This window comes from Taeniopygia guttata, chromosome 9 (assembly GCF_048771995.1).
Source record: "Taeniopygia guttata chromosome 9, bTaeGut7.mat, whole genome shotgun sequence".
In the NCBI taxonomy this organism is placed as follows: domain Eukaryota; kingdom Metazoa; phylum Chordata; class Aves; order Passeriformes; family Estrildidae; genus Taeniopygia; species Taeniopygia guttata.
The window spans coordinates 19,238,401-19,257,242 of NC_133034.1; the positions used below are offsets into that span (position 1 = coordinate 19,238,401).

Genomic DNA, 18,842 nt, shown 5'->3' on the forward strand with positions numbered 1-18,842 from the left:
CAGGAATAAGAAATCTATTTTGCATTGCTCTAGTACAGGAGTATGCTTAAGGCTGGATTGCTCTGGTCTATCAAAAGCATCATAAAGTTTTGTGTAGTTTAATAGTGAAACTTGAGAGCTCAGAGCCAAGACATTACACAATCTAGCAAATTCCAGGCGCTGGAGGTTTTCTGTGCTACTGAATATAGACACACTGGGTAGGACAGAAATTTACGATGAAATTGAAGCAGCTGTTCCTTTTAGCAGATTGGGAGTTTCAGGTTTGAGGTGGTGAAGTGGAGAAAAAATCTGGATCCAAGACGATGCAGGTGTCTCCTTCAGGATTTAGCCAGGCCTGTTTTGCCAGTTTACAAGGTCAGAATTTTGCACGCACGGGCCGCTGCCAGATTTTTGCCTATATAACACTGTCTTTGGCAAGCGCTGAAAAACGCTGCTAAGCGATACTACCGAGCCAGAACCAGAGTCTCCTGATATTTCCTGGGAATTACCACAGATCACGTTCGCTCTTCATACGCAGAGCACAAGGTAGGGCCTGGCCCGCTCCTTTTGCGGAGCCCGGTTAATCGCGGCGCTGCCGCTGCCCGACATTCCCGGGATGCGCCCGCGCCGGAGCCGCTCCCTGCGCGCCCTCCGCTCCCGCGGGCAGCCGAAACTCGCCACCCGCGGGGGCTCCGTGTGCCACAGCCACGTTTTGCCGAGTCCTGGCTCCGGGACGCTCCGATTTTTTGCTGTTATGCTTAGCAGGTTGTTTTTTTTTTTTTTTTTTTCCTGGGTTTTTTGGCGTTGTTTTGTATTTTGTTTTCTTTTAATGAGTGCAGCGCTGGCGGGGCGGTGGGTTCGGGGGACCGCGGCTCCAGCGGCTCCGCCCGGCGGCCGCGGGGCTCCGCGCGTTCCCTGGATGCTGCGCGCTCCCCCTGCGGAGGGAGAGAGGGAGGGAAGAAGGGAGGAGAGAAGGAAGGAGGAGGAGGGCAGGGGGGCGGGAAGGAGGCCGGGGCTGCCGGCGGGAGGCGGGGGAGGGCTGCCGGGGCCGGGGCCGCCAGGCCGGGGCGGCTGCAGCGGGACGAGGCGCGGCGGGGCGGGCGGGCCAGGCCCGGCAGCAGCGGCGGCCCCGCTCCGCCCCGCGGCTCTGCCCGCCCGGCCGCCCGCAGCCCTGCCCGGGTCCGCCCGCCTGCCCAGCGCCCCCGGGCACCGCTCCCGGGCACTGCCGGCACCGCCTCGCAGGGGGAAACAGGCAGCGAGCGAGAGGAGGACGGCGAGCAGCTCTGGGTTACTGAAACCAGTGCAGGAGCTGTCAGGACAAACGGAGCTTTAGCCAAAAATAGCTCCTTCAGGGTTAGGCTTTTTTTTTTTTTTTCCTTTTTTTTTTCCTTTTTTTTCCCTTTTTTTTTTTTTTTTTTTTTTCTTTCTCGTAGTCGAGCGGCCGGAGAAGCGCCCCAGCGCAGCGCACCTGCCGGCCCGGGGGCAGCCGAGCAGCCGCGGCAGGATGTACCAGGGACACATGCAGGTAAGCGGCCGCGGCGGGAGCTCGGAGCGGGCTCCGCTGAAACGCGGCTCCGGCAAGTTTCGGTGGGCTGAGCGGAGGGGAGATGCCACCCTGGCACTGTGCAACAAGTGACCCGCTGCGCTGTGGCCGTGGCTCTCCAGCTCAGGGCCGAAGGGAGCGGCGTGTCCGGGGCTGGCGCTGCTCAGCGGGGGAGGATGGCGAAGGGGTTCTGTCAACTTTGTAACTAGGTGAAGTTCTCTGTGTATTTTTCCATGTGTGATGCCTGCTTGTTCGAACAGATTCGAGGGAGTATTCCAGGGCAAACATTGTTATGGCATGCTTTAAGTGACACATGTCTCCTGCCATCCTCTTGATGCATCTCTTCCTGTATGTCAAGTGAAGGGCAAACAATAAGGGAAAAGACAGAGCACTTGCTTTGCAAAATCTGCAAAGGTTTCACACCACACTCAAGCTGTCGATTTGCTCAGTGGATTGTGTTTAAAGGTGATGGATTTCTGTTCCTTCCTCCCGACACGGGATGAGGATTAATTTTGCTAAGCCACAGAATGACTTTGTAGAATGAATTCAAACACATGGCGAAGAGACTTCAGGATTTTAGGCAGAAATCTTGTCTCATGATCCTACTGATCATCTGCCTTGGCAGAATACACCCCTCCCTAATAAAAACATTCCACTGCCTTGGACCTGATGGCTTTAACCTTGACTCCCGCTCTCCTTCACATGGCTCTTTCTTGGAAAGCCAAGTCTGTTTTGAAGGAGGAAGTATCAAAGTGCAGTAAAGATTTACATTGATCTCCCAGATTCACTCCTTTGCTTTGACCCAGTCTGGCTTGGTGTTCGCTGCCAGGAACGATCAAATGCTTTTATCGTGCACATCCTTGTGTGTGGTGTCAGCAGCGAGGCTGTTCAGAGGGGAGCTGCAGGCTGAGGAGGTGCGAGCTGACCACTTGTGCTTGGCTTTTTAAACAGCGTTTAAAGCCCGAGCGAGCGCTCCTGGGGACCGCGGGCGGTGGCAGAGGCTGAGCTGTGCCGGTACCCATGGGTTAAGAGAGCATCTGATTCAGCGCTGCCTTCCAGAGCTGAATGACACCGGCTACTCTTTCATGTTTCTGTTATCTGGTCGCAGCAGTGATAAATAATGTGACATAATACTGCTTGTAATAGGAGAGCAAACAGGTTTTTACAGATGTAATCAATGGAGGGAGTATGCGTGTTTATTTCTGATAATAAGGTTAAGACACAAAACCAAGCCTATAAATAATGCTACTGAATGGGACATTGCCAAATAGGTATTTACATCTGTAAGCAGAAGTTTTTTGCTGTGAGTGACATTTTGCAAGATTGCTACAGATGTACAGCACTTTATAAAAGGGTATCTAATGGAATCTTGAGGTGTCTCACAGCACTGTAAATTTTCTGAGTCATTCAAAGATTGAAGTCAAACTTGCAGTAGGAAATAAGATCAGAACATACAAATATGTTGTGACTGGTGTATTTTAATTTTTTCTTTCCAAATACTTTTATTTTTCTATAACCAAAGTATCTTAAAAAGCATGCTGAAGTAAAAATACTATTCTTGTTGAGTACACTTATCATTTTTAAAAACAAAAGCCCAAAAGTTCATCATCCAAACTTTTGAATGTATTTTTGTCCTAACAGGAAGCATTAATGAGCTTCAGATAACATCTACAAAGCCTAAAGCCTTAGGAGAGATTTTCATGTTTAGTATATCCTTAATTAGAGCCTTTAAGTGAGTCAGGCAAAGACAATAAAAAGCTCATTTCTCTGCAATGAGATGATCTACTGTAATGTTGATTAAACCATGTTGGAACATAAGCCAAGTTACCATACAAATACATGTAAAACAAAAGAAAAAGAAAAATGTTGGCACATTTTAAGCATTATAGGTCCTTTCTTACTATCCAAGACTTCTTCTAAGACTTTTACTAATTTAGGAAGAACTATTTTCAATTACCTGTTAATCTAAAATAAGCTGAACCATAAACCCATCCCAGTTTGGGCAGATCAAGTCAGACATATAAATCAGCACCTTGGACTCCTAAGCAAAAATAATCTGATTTTTAAAGCACTAGCCCTTAGTAGAACTCACACTTCTTGAAGAGAAGGTGGGGTGTTTAGCTGGGTAAACTACACTGGGTGCATCCAAATGCAAAATGGTGGGCCAATATATAATACCTGATCCTACATGCATTAGAGCAGTAGCTCTTCTGAAGTTATCGGGGTCAAATGTAGGATCTGATTTCGAATTCCAGTAATCATTTCCTTTTTTCCCTACTGTTCTGTTCTCAGATAATAAAGTAAAATCAGCGGAATTAATTCCATAGTGCCCTTATTTTAAAAGATGCTTGCAGAGCCCATGTTTCACTAATAACCTGCTGTAACTCAGCTAATTCTTGGAATACTTCTAAAAGGGGTGAACCTTAACAACCGTAACAAGGTAATAAGCATAATTACAGAGATTGGGATTTTACCTATCTTGGAGAGGCATCAATCATTATCAGCTTCAGCGGGGAATTTCTGACTGAGCTCAGTAAATTGTGCAAGTGTAGATGAAATATACTTTGCATTTAAGCTTTGCTGAAGTCCACCACCGAAAGTACTTTACAACATCATTCTATAATGTGTGTATCTCTTCTTAATTTTTTGTTTATAGTATAGATTAGGTTTGTTGGTTTGGTTTTGTTTCCCCAAAAGCCAGAAAACCACTTTGTTTATTTCAAAGACCTAGGTTTAGATTTTCTTCTTACTGGTTTCTAAGTGAAGCCTCACAACACAGAAATACTAGAGAGGTCCTAAAATAAATTCCAAAGGCAGTTTAAAACACCTAAGAGGAAGATATGTCCTGCCTTCACATTTCCAAGTGCCTTTCTGTGGGATTTGCTTTTGCCATCACTTGTGCACCACATGCTTTCAGGTAAAACACCAGGAGGGAGGTGAAGTGGCCTTGCACCTCGAGCAGCACTGGGATGCAGAGGAGTACAATGCCACGGGAGCTCTTTCAAAGCTCTTTCACATCCTCATGAGCCTGAGCCTTTGCTCTCTTCATGTTTGCCGACCAGTTGGGTTTGCACAAGGACCACAGGGACTGCCAGGGGTCTCGAGGCAGCAGCTGCCCCTCCTGAGCCCGGGGCTGAGGCTCCTGCATCAGACAGAGAACTCCAGATGAGATTCACGGGTTCTTTGTCCACAAATGTACAACCTCAGTTATGTAAGGAGTCCTGTTTAATTCAGTAGATGTAGGCTCTGACAGGAGATGGATACGGGAGCACACCCTGGGATTCACAGATAAGGCAGAAGAGCCGAGTCTAAATGCTAAATTGTACAGGTGAAAGAGAGTATTTGTCTCTCAGGATAATGTGTGCAATCCAATTCCATCTTCAACAGAACAGTAGCAGACCAGATGGAAGAAGAACATAAGCTGAGTTCATCTCCCAATCACTGCTCTCAAATTGCTGTAATTTTCACAACCGACTATAAGATGTTTCAAAGTTTTTACAGTATATTACAGACCTGGTGCCAGTCCTCCTGTTGACATCTATGAAAGTACTATAAATGAACGGTATTTGCACAGCATTTGGCTTCCTATGAAATTCAAAATAAATGCTTTCAAAACTGTTTGCCCTGATGCTGTATTTAGTCAGCCTTCCCCAGCACAAATACTTGAACAGAAGAAGTGCTTTGCCAAATGTTGGCATGGGATTATATATATGGCAGTGTTATGTTTTGAGATGGCTTAATTTAGACAAAGTAGAAATCTTGACCACACAGGGGTATCAGAGCTCCTCTGGCACTTTTTTGCAGGAGCAGGCTTGTTAGTCACAATGCCTTGGCCAAGTTCCAGATGAGATAGTTTCAGATAGATCAGTTCAGTCTCCTAAACTTTTAATTGCATAGGCAATCAGCTTCATGCTCTTAATTCTTGTGTTGTGATGCTTAACATTGTGCCATTGGCATTTCCCATGTACATGAAATGATCCATATTAATCATTCACATTTCATTATGATTTCAGTTGTCAAACACACACCTATATGTTTGTAGAGATTCTACAAAAAAATAAGTATATGTATATGAAAATTCTTGCAAGTTGGAACCTCAAGGGCTCCACATGTTTCACATGAAAAGTACTGCTAAATACTTCATAAAAGGCATTTTTGCACTCATTTCTCAACGTTTAAGACACAGCTAACTCACTGAGGAAAGGGAAGCAGAACAATCTCAATATTAATTGAGATGTAAAATCTCAATATTAATTTGCAGATGCAAATCCCACTTTGGTTTACTTGGAAACATATTAAAAATACTGTGACAGTGTTGGTGACACGGCTACCTAAAATAAACGAACCCCAAACTATTAAACAGTTATGAATAAAAAAAAAGTCATGTGCATTTTTACATTAATAAAACGGCCCACAAAGAATATGCACAACATAAAATTCAATTCAGTGCTAAATTGAATCTCTTCTCTGCTGTTAATACCAACATAAACTTAATAACTTCAAGCTACAAAATTTTAAAAATCTGGGCACATGGCTATGAGCCTAACTTATCTCTAGTGGTGTCTCTGAATCATAACTCCTATCCTAGGTTAAATTACATGGCGATAAACTGATAATATTTTATTATTACAACTCTTTTCTAAATGTACTCACAACACTAGGGCAGTCTTTATGGTGATATGTTTTCCATTTTGCCTTGGTATTTTCCAGTATTTCAGTAGCAGTTCTCCCAAGTTTTGAACAGCAGATTACGAACTGCTTGTAAATTAAAAAAAGGTAAAACTAATGAGCTCACTTTCATAGCATGAAGTTCATTCAAAGAAAGTAGATGATAAATTCCATTTGGCAAATGCACAGACTGAAACTGTAAAAATTGTGAGCATTTGCAATGCTGGGAGGGAGAAGCTTTCCTTGAAGCTGCTGAGCAGTTTTACAAGAGCCTAGTAGAAAATCTTGCAAAGGCTCAGAAATTCTTGGCTCATGCTGTGTTTTACTGGATGTAAATTAGGAAGAACTTTTACTAACTAACTAAGGATCCACCCCTCTATTCTGGAATTAAGTTCATTCAAAAAATAAAAAAAAAACAACAGCCCCTAGTATAGTGACTGTCATATATGAATATAAATGTTAGTCTAAACCCAGTATATAACTTTCACCAAAGAGGCACTGTTTACTCAAGAACCATGCTGTACTTTATTTTTTTAATCTACCACTATTGTCACAATTTACTATGCAAAGGAGGAGGATAAAACGTTGGAATAAAATCCACCAGCTGTATCAGGAAGAATTATTCAAATAGAACAACAGGCATGAAAAGCTGGAAAAAATAATTCATACAGAAATTTAGACTTTAGGAATTGCAGTGTCATAGCTCAGCTTCAGATTATTTTGTAATTTGTAACAATCTTGTTTCTAAGCAAGCTTTAAAGAAAGGGCGTTGATGTACAAACCAGGTCAATTTAAAATCCTCTGTTCATCTTAATTTGCTACTCTTTTTGCAAATGTTGAATATGAAAAAGGTAAAAGCATTGAAATAGTACTTAGAATTAATCTACCCAGCACACAAAGTACATACTAGTTGTTTGTGTTACAGAATCTAATTTTGCACAGTCTGTTTCAGAAATAGGTGATGCAAAACTTGAGAAACACTTGTCTTCAAAATCAGAGTCATGGCGTGTAAGCTGGGAGGTGACTTTCTGTATCTATGGATTTTCATCATTGTCATTGCATATTTCTACTAAAATGCCTAAGGATCATAAAGACCAAATTCAGCAAATTTTTCTGCCAGGTTAGAATTATTATAAACAGTCTAACATTTCATTGCTCTGCTCTCAGGCTTTTGAAGTTCTGAGTCATTGGTACATTAGTTTTACTTCCAGTGGTTTATTTGCATATAAATAAAGTAAATTCTGAAATATCAAGTAAGTGAAACTCATTATACGCAATAGAAAAAGAAAAAAAAAAAATCTATGTCTCATCAGTTTACCCATGCCCAGAAATACAAATCACAACCCAAAGTTTAATATTAGCCACTGGATGTGATTTTCCCAAAATTTGCACAATTAATCATGTATCAGCATTACTGCAGTTCCTCTCAAAAAAACCATTTTGTGCCAAACTTCTGTAGGTTTTCATAGTATATGTAAGCATTACGTTTTCTTCTTCTACTTCTCCATTGCCTCTCATGACACTCAGATTTGCCACTGCTGCTCCTCTCACTGTCCTGTTTGCTGATTTTCTCCTCCTTGTTGGAGTTTAGAGGATTTAATGCAATTTTTTGCCTCCTGCTGCCCAGGCAGGGCAGGCAGCTCACCCACCCACGCCTGCTGCCTGGGCAGGGGCTGAGTCCCCTCTCAGCACCCCTTGGGCACAAAACAAAACACAAACAAAAGTGTTCCACAGCGAAGTTCTACTCACTGGGTACTAGTTCACTCACATGAGTAGAGGGATGGTGGAAAATTTCTCACCAGCAGAGCTCCTTCTTCACAAACCGTGTGAGGATTATGAAGCAATAGGGGACTGGCACAAGAAGGGAAGCAGACAGCTTTATAAAAACCACCTGAATTTTATCTACAATTTTGGCAGGGTATCCATAAATTCACTTTTCTCACATGCTTTCCTATTTTTGCAATCTCCACAGTAAATGAAGTGTTTGTGAGGTTGTCTGTAAAACGTGGAACACTCTACTGCTTCATGGTCACTTGTGTTAGAGCAGTCTGCTGTCTTCTGGTAACATGTTCTTTTCATTTAATTTAATTTTTACACCTCTTACCCCAATATGGATATTGAATAAAAGTTACCAACACGTTTTAACAGCATTTTTCAACAAAATATGCATTTAGAACAAAATAACATATATGCATTTAGAACAACACCAAAAGCATGTGTGATAAGGGAAGTGCAGAGCAATGAATTTAGACAAATTACCTTTCTTGATTACATTATGACTGTTTGCTGTTATGAGATACATAAAAGAAATTCAGATGCTCTTGTCCACTAACATTTAAAAATGAAACCTTGAGAATTATTTTGACATGCATTTACTATTAATCATTTGGCCTTATAGACTTTAATAGTTTTCAAAAGCTGAGGAAACAAACTTTAAAATTTGTCTCATCAACATTAGAGCCAACTGTACCTTAACTTTTGTATCAGTGAAGCAATTTGAAATTACACTGTTGGAAGAAACAGAGTGATTTACTTCCACCCCTTTTTCATCCTAATTTCTGTCTTCCCAATGTCACCAGACGGGTTCCAAAGCTACAATTGGTGAATACAGCATTTCCTGGATAGGGGCAGGAAAGCTGTCACAAAATGCATTTTCAAATTCAACATTTTCTGACTAGTAGGTGTATCAATAAAAGATCCAGGAACTGTTATTCAAGTCAGTTAAATAGGGGGAAATACTTGCCCATTTAAGCCTAGCCTGAAATACAGAAATATGTTTCTCAATAAATAATTCTAAATATTAGAGTTTAACTTCACAGAATTTCATGTGGTAAATTTTGCTAATCTTTGTAGGAGTAAACAAAGACTACAACAAATAGAAACTTTTTGAGTATTTGTGAGTATTATGTAAAACTGAGAGTAAACATCGCATTTTGATATGTTAGTAATCTGTCACAACCTCTTAAAATCTGAAAAACAAACTTTAAACAAGAGAACACATATTATTTATGCTAGGTAGGAGATGGCCTTTGTCCTCAATATGGCCTTGGACACCATTGTCATAGGAGTAATGACAGAAATGTGACAGAAATTATTAATAAAATAAAAAATACAGCTTGACATGTGTCTTATCAAAGTGACAGGTTATTTCTGCTGTCATTCATGGTAGTTTAACAAGGAATATAATTTTCCTGCTGCAGGCTTGAGATGTTGATGACATCTTTCATCTTTTGCTATTTGTTGTCTAACATCCTTTTAAGAACCAGGACAATTTTAAGAAGGCTTTGAAAAAGGAACACGAGAATGAACGTTTGATAAAAGAAAGGGGGACAATTATGGTGTACAACAGAGAAATCAGAGCAAAAGTATGGAAACTAGGAAGTAAGTGAGTTCTGGTTTTGTTCTGAACAGTTGATATTATCACTTTACCTAATCCAGGTAATGTACATAACGTGGCAAGTTATATACAGCTGGAAGAGATGCATAAGATTGCCTGAACCTGTGCAAAGAAAATAAATTGTAATTATTAGAAGACAGGTAGATACTACATGGAAATATTGAAAGAACAATAATCCATGTAGCACTCACAAAAAAGGATTACATGCTGTTCAGGAAAGGCAGAAAAACAAAGGTGTTGGTTATATTAAGAACCTGGACCCAAAGAAAATGAGCAAAAAATTTTAAGAAGCTTCACAAATAATAACTTCAATTGTTAAATTGTTGAGGTTGTGCCTTAACACAGAGTATGGAGAGCAGACAGAGGATGAAGATAGTTCCTCATAGGCAGAGGGAAAAAGTACATGTTGCTTAAAGTAAAGCTTATTTAGACCTTAGAAATATATTAAAATATATTAAAAAAATAGGAATTTTTTTGGTTATCTCACGAAAAAAAAGGAGAGGAGAAGTAAAACATACTCAAAGTGGCATCTGTGTTATGGATAACCTAATTTATGGTGCAAAACCAAAATGTTTAAGAGGATAAGAGTTCTTCAGCTATTACAAATGTGTTATATTAAATTGGAGACTTGGTAGAAAAGATGTTATAGTCTAGTTACAAATGTGAACAGAACAACAGAAAATATACCAGATTTAAGATAAGGTGAGCAAAATGATAAGACAGCGAACAGCCCAGATACCCATATGGCTATCTGTAATCTTCAAGGTTTTAGGGAACAGATTTCAAGGAAAACTAAAAAAACCTAGACAAAGAGATAAAGAAAAAATGCTATTTGAACTTATCAGGACAACATAATGTCAGACTAACCCAACAGCATCTTCTGTTCAAAACTGGGGTTTTAGGGAAGGGAAGTATAACTGGAGTGATCTATATGATCTTTGGTAAGCATTTGTTATGGTGTTACAAAAGAAATTATTGAAGTTGGAGAAAGTAAAGAATAGCAGTAAATCTGTAAAGAAGGCAGGAAACTCATTCATGGGGAAATGAAAAATAGAGCACTAAAGGAAGGACTGTCAGATTGAGGAAAGTTAAGTTTGTGGATCACTGTTGGAAGTGATTATTTCTTCATCCACAAACATACAAGAAGCAGGAAGATGGTGACTGCATTTGTTGATTACTCAGTGCTGGAAGACATTGTCAATATTGGGAAACATTCAGTACTGCTGAGCTCCAGTCACCAAATACAGGGACCTGTCTGTACTTCAGCAATAAAAATACAATTTCATTTAACACTACAATATAGTGCTGGTCATCAATAACAGAAAACCTACCCTAAGCCATTGACTATCATTTAGAAATTACTGAGAAGAATGACTTGCACATACATAATGGCTGTAAGGTGTCGATAAAATACAGCCATAAAGATGACAGATGCAGATCTAGTTTTAGAAGAGTTTTTTCCAGAATAGTCAGGAAAATATCAGTGCCAGTTGACAATGCCAGTAGCAAATTTTCAGCTGAGAATCTTGTAGAGAAGAGAGGCATGGAAACAGGTCCAAAGAAGGATGATCAAGGAGAAGGGAAAGTCTATCTTGCAAGAAGAGACCAAAAGATTTTGGCTTATTTCATTGAGCAGAATGACAGCTCAGCAGGACCATAATCACAGCATGTAAATGCATCGGGGAGATAAACACCAGATATGGAAAAAACTAAATTAGCTAAGAACAAAACTGGCACGGAAACAAATGGATATTAACCAGCTGTGAATAAATTTAGGTTGGAAATTAGAAGAAAGTTTCTGATCATTAGAGCAATCAAGACTTCCAGTAGCCTTCCAACTGGAATAGTGGAAGCAAAAAACTAATAACTTTTAAGATGAAACACAGTTTCTGAGAGATTTGGTATGATATGCTGCCTATGAGACCAGAAGATTGAACCTGCAAGGAAGGAACAGAACCTTCCTTGTCTTAACAGAATCACAGAATGGTTCAGGTGGATCACCTGGTTCAGGTGGACCACAGTGGATCACCTGGTCCTACTTCCCAGCTCCAGCAGGGTTGTCCAGAACACGTGGCACAGGATTGTGTGCAGATGGTTCTGGGGTGTCTTCAGTGAGGGGGACTCCACATCCTATCTGGGCAATCTGTTCGAATGCACAGTCACTGCAAGGAAATTTCTTTCTCATGTTCAGGTGGAACTTCCTGTGCATCCATTTCTGCACATTGCCTCTTGTCCTGTTGTTTGGCACCATCAAGAAGAGCCTGGTCCATCCTCTTGACCCCCTCCCTTTAGATATTTATAAGAATGAATGAGGTCCCCTCTTTGTTGCCCCTCTGAAGTCCTCTTCAGAAGTCTTTCAGTAATTGCATTCTGAAATTTCTGTGACTTCAGCAGAAACACACCCTGAGTCTGGTTCAGAAAGACCAAAATGCTCAATGTGAAAAAGTCAAAAGTCTTCCTGTTACAGCTGTGGAGGGCTTGACTGTCTTCACAGCTTGAGTAACCTCCTGCTAAGAGACCCACACAGGCAGTGACAAATTTATACCACTTTGCCAAGTCCAAAACAGTATTTTGAGTAGAACTGAGCTCTAAAGTTTGGGTAGTCTCTCTGCCAGCTTTCTTATCAAGTCTCCCACTCCGCTGAACTCATGTTTTTGCTTCACTAAAACCTTTACAATCAGAGGAAATGTATTTCCCCCATACAGCTAAACTCAATGGCTCAGCCTTTCACCATCTCGTATTCATGTGGGCACACATGAGGGCTGGAAATCACCAGCTGTGTCAACACTGCGTAACAGGAAGCTTAAATGTATTTCAATAATAACCAAATTTTGTGTGCATGAGGATATAAACTAGAACCCATCAGAACCAGTAGGGATATTTTCCCTGATGTTGGCTGAGTCAGGACTAAGCTCTTTTTCCATGGTACCACCAGCTCGCTTTTCTCTCCTGAGCTCCAGAAACAAATACATTGGTTTATTATTTAGAGCATATGGTCTTAAATAAGAGAACTCTGTTATCTGTTTTGCAGTCCTAGTTGGGAAAAACTGCTGAACTCACTTTGGACAGTTCTTTTGGAAGGGATCACAAAGCCACATCTTAGAGTCAGTGCTCCATCCCTGTACTGAGTCAGAATATTATTTCTGGATTGATTCAGGCTCATAAAAGTATCTCAGGATCTGATTTCTGGAGTTCCTGTCCCATCTCATATCTGTGATTTGCGTCCCACAATGTATTAGGGCGACAAATGTCCCTGAACACTCCATCAGGGTCTGATAATATCATTGCAGCCTTGCAGCTCTCGGTCATTATCAGTTCTATGCTGTAGTGTACTGAGCATCACTCTGCTACTCAGAATTTCAAGACTCACACCAGCAAAAGAGTTTCCAAATGGGGGAAATCATTGGATATTGGCTAGACAAAGATATGCAAAAGCATATCATTAAATTTACTGAGCAGGGGAGTAAGTATTTTCTTCTGCCATCACAGAAAAAAAAAATGTTTGTTTCCAAAGTGTTTTACAGTTGTCAGAGAAAGCAAATTTCACTGCCTTTTTCTCAAGTAGTCACTGACAAATACCAGAAATAAAAATTCGAGTAAAACTTCAAATAATTAACTCAGACTCATTAATCATCACAAAAAAACTGTATATTCAGGTTGTTGCATATAGATTCTGTGTATTTGCTAAACACCGAGTAAGGCAATTTTATATGAATTTACATGCAAGTATTTGCTATTCCTTCACGCACACAAAGATGCTTGAGTTCCATCCTGTGTGTCATTTGCAGAATTAGAGAGTAGATGTTACTTATGTGGCCAACCAGACATGATAGACACAGGCTAGAGAGACCACAAATATCAAACCTGAATTTAGCAAATGGCTGAAACCTATGCACAAAGTGTTGTCAAATCTGCAAATACAAAACACAGGACTAATAACATTTTTAGTGACTTTTATACAGTTCTGTTCACAAGAAAATAGAATTCTTGGCTTACATTAATGCACAATAAACAACCAACTTTTTTTTCAACTTTGGTATCTGCATGGTGCTTTCAGTATATCACTGCCAACAGCCTGTTGTTAATTTCTGGTATTTCTTGATAAAACAACAGTTCTGAAAATTAAAATCCCATCTAGCATTTCAGACAAGAATATAGTTCTATCAACTGCACATTCTTTTGGACAGCAGTCTAAAAGGAATACAATAAGAAATATTTACATTCATCTACAGGTAATTCATTCTACTGTATGTTTTATTTTGAAACCATAGAGATGATGTCTATCATTCCCACTTACCTGACAATTAAATACACATGTATCAAAGAACTGCAAATACTTTACAGAATACTCTAAGTTTACGAGTCAAAGACAATTTTAAATTTTTCATTTTTTTAAACTCTTTATAGCTGACACTTCTTGAAAAGGAGCAGAATCACTGCATAAGAGTTCAACTGCACATGAGATTTTTTTGTCATCATTTTCATAAAGTAAAAATACATTACAGACATGACATTTAATTCTAATCTGATGTATGTTTACAGATTCTCGCAAAGAGAAGAAGCAATTTTTTAGTGCATCTGGTAGCCATTTGTTTCTCTGCAGCTTTAGTTTTGTGCAGTCCCTAGAATTTGTGTTTATTGACAGCAAAATAATTTCTGAAATATGAGAAGCATGGTTTCCAGAGGAAATCCACTGCAGATTTCTCTCCTGTGTCACTTTCTTATTAATACTTAGTACTGGCAGAGAACCATGGCAGCATGTATGCTAAAAGATACCACCCAGTTATGGAGAGAGCTTTGGTTTTTAATTACTAAGACACTGTTTTATTTTATAAAAATGAAAATCTTCTTAAAATTACTTTTATGTTTGAATCCAAGCTTTTTGCCAGATCTCACTCAGAAACTGGAGTGTAACTGCATGGTAGAGGATTCAGTGCTCTCCATATAACTCAGTTGGTAGGGGAGTTGGTAAATACATACCAATAATGCAATCCCAAATTCAAGAGGAGTGTCTTCAAAACATGGAAACCTGGCCAAGTAAATGTAGTTTTTCCTTCTGGGATATTGCTGATAGGACATGGACAAAACAATAATTTGTGGGAGGGAAGAGAGGCAGATGAGTATCACAGTAACAGAGAACCCTGAATGGGTAAGGAAAACTGAAAAGAGCAGAGGAGCTCTGGAGCGAATTCCAGCCAGGAGCGTCCAGCCCAGGAACAGCACGGGGCTGGAAAGGGAGGGAGATGGCACAGCTGAACCCCAACCACAGGGGCAGAGGAGGAGGAAAATCCCATTCTGAGCCAGGCTCAGCAGCTTACAGAGGAGTCAGAGTTTTAGGAGTGGAGCTGGTTGAACACGTGTTTTAGGAGACAGCACAGCCCCTGCCCTGTGATTTTATCCATTGGTTCTATGAAACTACAACAAATGATTTTGCACCGTGTCTGAGTCTAATCCCACCGATGTCTGGCTAATCAACTGTAATGCAGCTCATTCAATGTTTACCTCGTAACTGTTGTATTCTCCAAATCCATAACAAAAGAAATAGAGTCAGTGGAAAAGGACTGAGGCCACTCCTGATTTACACAGATCAGTTTGCTCCACTGGGCCACACCAGCAGAGTCTTCAGATCAACCTGACCCTGCTGGATTTGCTGTTGCTTACAGTGAAAGATTATTCTGGTTTCTCCATTTTTCATATATAATGCAGAAAAAATTGCAGTGTATTGCCCCTAGCATTTTTTTCAAAAATTAGGTGATTTGGTTTCAGGGTGGCTTTCTAAGTCTAATAACATAATATGATAATTATAAGAGGACAAGGAACAGACTGGTATTGATATATTGCAAAGAAACAATTGCTGTGCTGATTTAGATATTCAAAGTGGCTTTTCAAAACAGAGTTCTGAAAAGGTCTGAAGCAGAAGAGTTCGTGCAAAGCAGTAAAACCAGTTTGAATATCTCTTAAGAAAAAGGCCATAAAAGGGAGGACTGTCAGAAACAACAGAGCACACTACTTAGAGCATGGAAGGGCTGTTAGCATGGTAATTAGCACACATATCATCTAGAAACTTTGAAGAACATAGTGAGATAACATTCTCAAAGACTGACCTGATGAAAGAGTTAAAGGCCTCAGAAAGAGGCATTTTCTAGAGAATTAAGGTATTTTAATCTCCATAACTACAGTCAGAGGAAACACCTTAGTGGACACTGGAATTTGATAAATTCCTTTATATTACTTGGGACACATCCATGCCCACATGATTTTCAGTTTATTGCAGTGTCAAAAAGCAGCTGTGAGAGGGGCCGGGCAGTTGGCACACATGGCCCCAGGTGCTGGAGCACTTCTATGGGAGAAGGAATATGCCAAAGGCATCCTGTGGTCACCAGCTGCTTTAACAGCTGGTATAAATCTCAGCCTGCCCTATGGGCAGAGGATGTGTGCATTCACTTCACCCTCTTTTCTCAAGCTGTGGTAGGAATGACAGTTTCAACAAAACCTGCTGTTAAAGACCACAGTTTATGCTTTAAGTTTTTCTCAGTTCTGAACACAGTTCTTTGTTATTAGACTGTGTGAGCTGTAGGCTACTGCTTGTAGAATCCCAGACCTGCTCTCCAGGGAGCATCAACAATCTCTCAAGAAAGGTAATAAGGAAAGATGTGATACTTGGACTTCAATTCCCTAGGGATTCTTGTCTGGGAGGAGAAAGGAGTCCCAAGTTCCTTCTTCCTCTTTAGGCTGCACTGCCTTTAGAGCTATTACTACTAATGATACCAAAAATTATCTGTAGTGGATCATAGAAATGGAAAATAGAATCAAATCAAATAGATCTTGAGTGGAATAGATCACTGCAAGCTGCTGAGCTGTACCCCACCCTGACATCTGCACAGTCCCTTTTAGTTCAAGGGATGATACAGATGTAATTAGAAAAGAACCTGATGGAAGATATTAAAAAGCAAAATAATGGATTAAAATTGAGAAGCTATTTAGGAATAAAGGAATTTTTTCCACAAAATGCTGAAATAAACCATTAAATACAATAATTTTAAGAGAAGGCTATATTGCTTTTTTAGGAAAAAGCGAATGAACAGAGGGCACTGCTGCTGGCTAGGTGTTTGTTAATTTTTCATGTGAATTTATTGCATATGTAAGTGATTGAATTAGTAGCACTGACAGGAACCCAGGCACGGTAAAAGCTTCCTGCTACTGACACAGCAGTGCTCAGGCTGTGCACTCCTGACCATTAGCAGTCCTGCTGTGGGAGCCTGAGCCTGGCTCAGCTCGGGCTGCAGAGCTCCCTGGAACGGGACCCAGCGCGGCGCCCTCCGGAACCAGGGCTAGCATGAGACCACTCCACTTGTTTAGATTAATGACCTCATTTGGACTCTGATGCCAGGCTCCAGGGAAGAAAGTCCGGTCCAAGCTAATATGCTACCAAAATACTGCAAGGTAAGTTTGGGGGGGGTGAAAAATTGTTAAGAGGATTTTGTATTTTGTGGTAAAGGGACTAAATGCAAAAGGGAGTCGGAAACGGGCAGCTTGCAGGAGAGACTGTAAAGCGCAGGAATCAGAATGTTTTCTCACCTTTGAAAAAAGAGACAGGGTCATGTCCAAACACTCGGAGGCTGAGCAGCGAGATCTGGATCTTCTGTCACCAAGCAGGAGATTGCTTCAGAACAGCGGGCTTTGAGAGCAAACTAGGGGAATATAAATTGCATATATAATAATGTAAGCATGCCAGTGTGCTGCCAAATATTAACATCTAAAAGGAATATAAGTATCATGGCTGCTGTGAAGTCCTTAGGGAGGCTCATAACCTTTTGGGAGCCCTTTCCTCCTCCCCTGCAACGCATTAACCTTTTGACCACGTCAGTGCTTAGATGTACATAACGAAATGGTACCTGCAGACAGGTACAGCTGGGGAGGTAGGAACAAAACATCAGGGATGCAGGATGTTGTGTGAATTCTGTATCAAAATCTCATAGCCAAGAATAGATACAGAGCTAAAAAAAAAGGTATTTCTGATGTATTATGAATGTGCAGATGAGAAGCGATGGAAAAACATTTCATGGCTGTCTTACAAACTATATTCCTGTAGCGTCAGATTGTGACAAGTTAAAGGAATGAAAATGAGATTTTGTACAAGTAGCACTGCTGGATTTAATGGTGTTGCTAATGGAGTAAGATTTTTCTTGGAGTAAGTGTGCCATAAACCAGCCCTCAGCCACCACTTCCTGTTTACTTGTGGTTTATTCTCTAGAGAAAACCCAAGTTTCTCTCACTGCAAATTTCTGCATGTACCAAAAAAAAAAAAAAAAATTATTGCTCAGTATTTTTCTTTTCATACCATTTATCATCGTGGAGGATTTTCTTTTCTAGTGAATCATTTGACATGTATAAGAATGAATGAATTAACTGTTCTTGACATGTATAAGAATGAATGAATTAACTGTTCTTTGATTAGAGTGGTACTCTGCTCTACTCTGCTGAATGGTAGAGCTTCACTTAACATATTCTTTTTCAGTAGTCTAGACAGCCTCTTCTAAAATTTCACTTAGATATCATTTGTAATTAATTTGAACAATCTTAGTCACTTAGTAAAGTTGCTTCAATACTTTCATTTTTATTGAAAGTTATGTCGTTGCTGCAAGCAAGGTATTTTATGATTTTCCATATGGTTGGTCCCAAAGGAGAAAATACAAAAGAGTTCCAAATTAAATTCTAATCCAATTTAACAACACCTGTAAGGGAAATGAAGACATATTAGTTACTCTAGAACCTCATACTCTTGAAAAAATGAAAAATGAAGCTGATCATCCCAAAATTTTTACTAGTTTTAAGTTTTCACCTATATACAAATGTATAGTGGGCAGCTGGAGACAAAACTAGGCAGAAGTTCCAATTGAACTATGACATTGTACTGACTGAAAGACTATAAACATATACTGAGGTGCACAACTAATAGCAAAACCAGCAAATGTTTTTGACATTTGGACCACACCTGAAGTTAGAAAAAATAAATTGTGTTCCAACACCTTGACAGATTTTGAGGCTGGGAGGATCCATTTATTGACCTGTCATATGAATTGTAACATAATACAGGCTGGTGGACTTCACACACTTGACACCACTGATCTTCAACATCATTTGAATGGGAACAGCACATGCTCTGGACAAGCATTTATTTTAAGCTTAAAGATTTAAAGTCATGGGGAATCCACTATCACTTGCTCAAGATACTCATGCAGTAATCCTCCAGAC

At 40.2% G+C, this 18,842-nt stretch overlaps 1 protein-coding gene across 21 annotated transcripts in view; it reads left to right on the forward strand.

Moving 5' to 3' along the window:
* Positions 1-209: 209 nt before the first annotated feature.
* The window catches only part of PEX5L (peroxisomal biogenesis factor 5 like), a 105,074-nt gene continuing 86,441 nt past the window's right edge, over positions 210-18,842 (forward strand). For 8 of the 21 annotated variants that reach the window (XM_030280484.4, XM_030280486.4, XM_030280487.4 and 5 more), the window contains exon 1: positions 1,413-1,504. In XM_030280484.4, coding sequence (XP_030136344.3) covers positions 1,484-1,504 — 21 coding nt within the window. In that variant the 5' untranslated portion in view covers positions 1,413-1,483. Of the gene's footprint in view, positions 526-551; positions 745-1,034; positions 1,505-18,842 lie in introns of those variants that run through there. The other 13 variants (XM_012575709.5, XM_002193042.7, XM_030280488.4 and 10 more) reach the window with 7 other exon arrangements.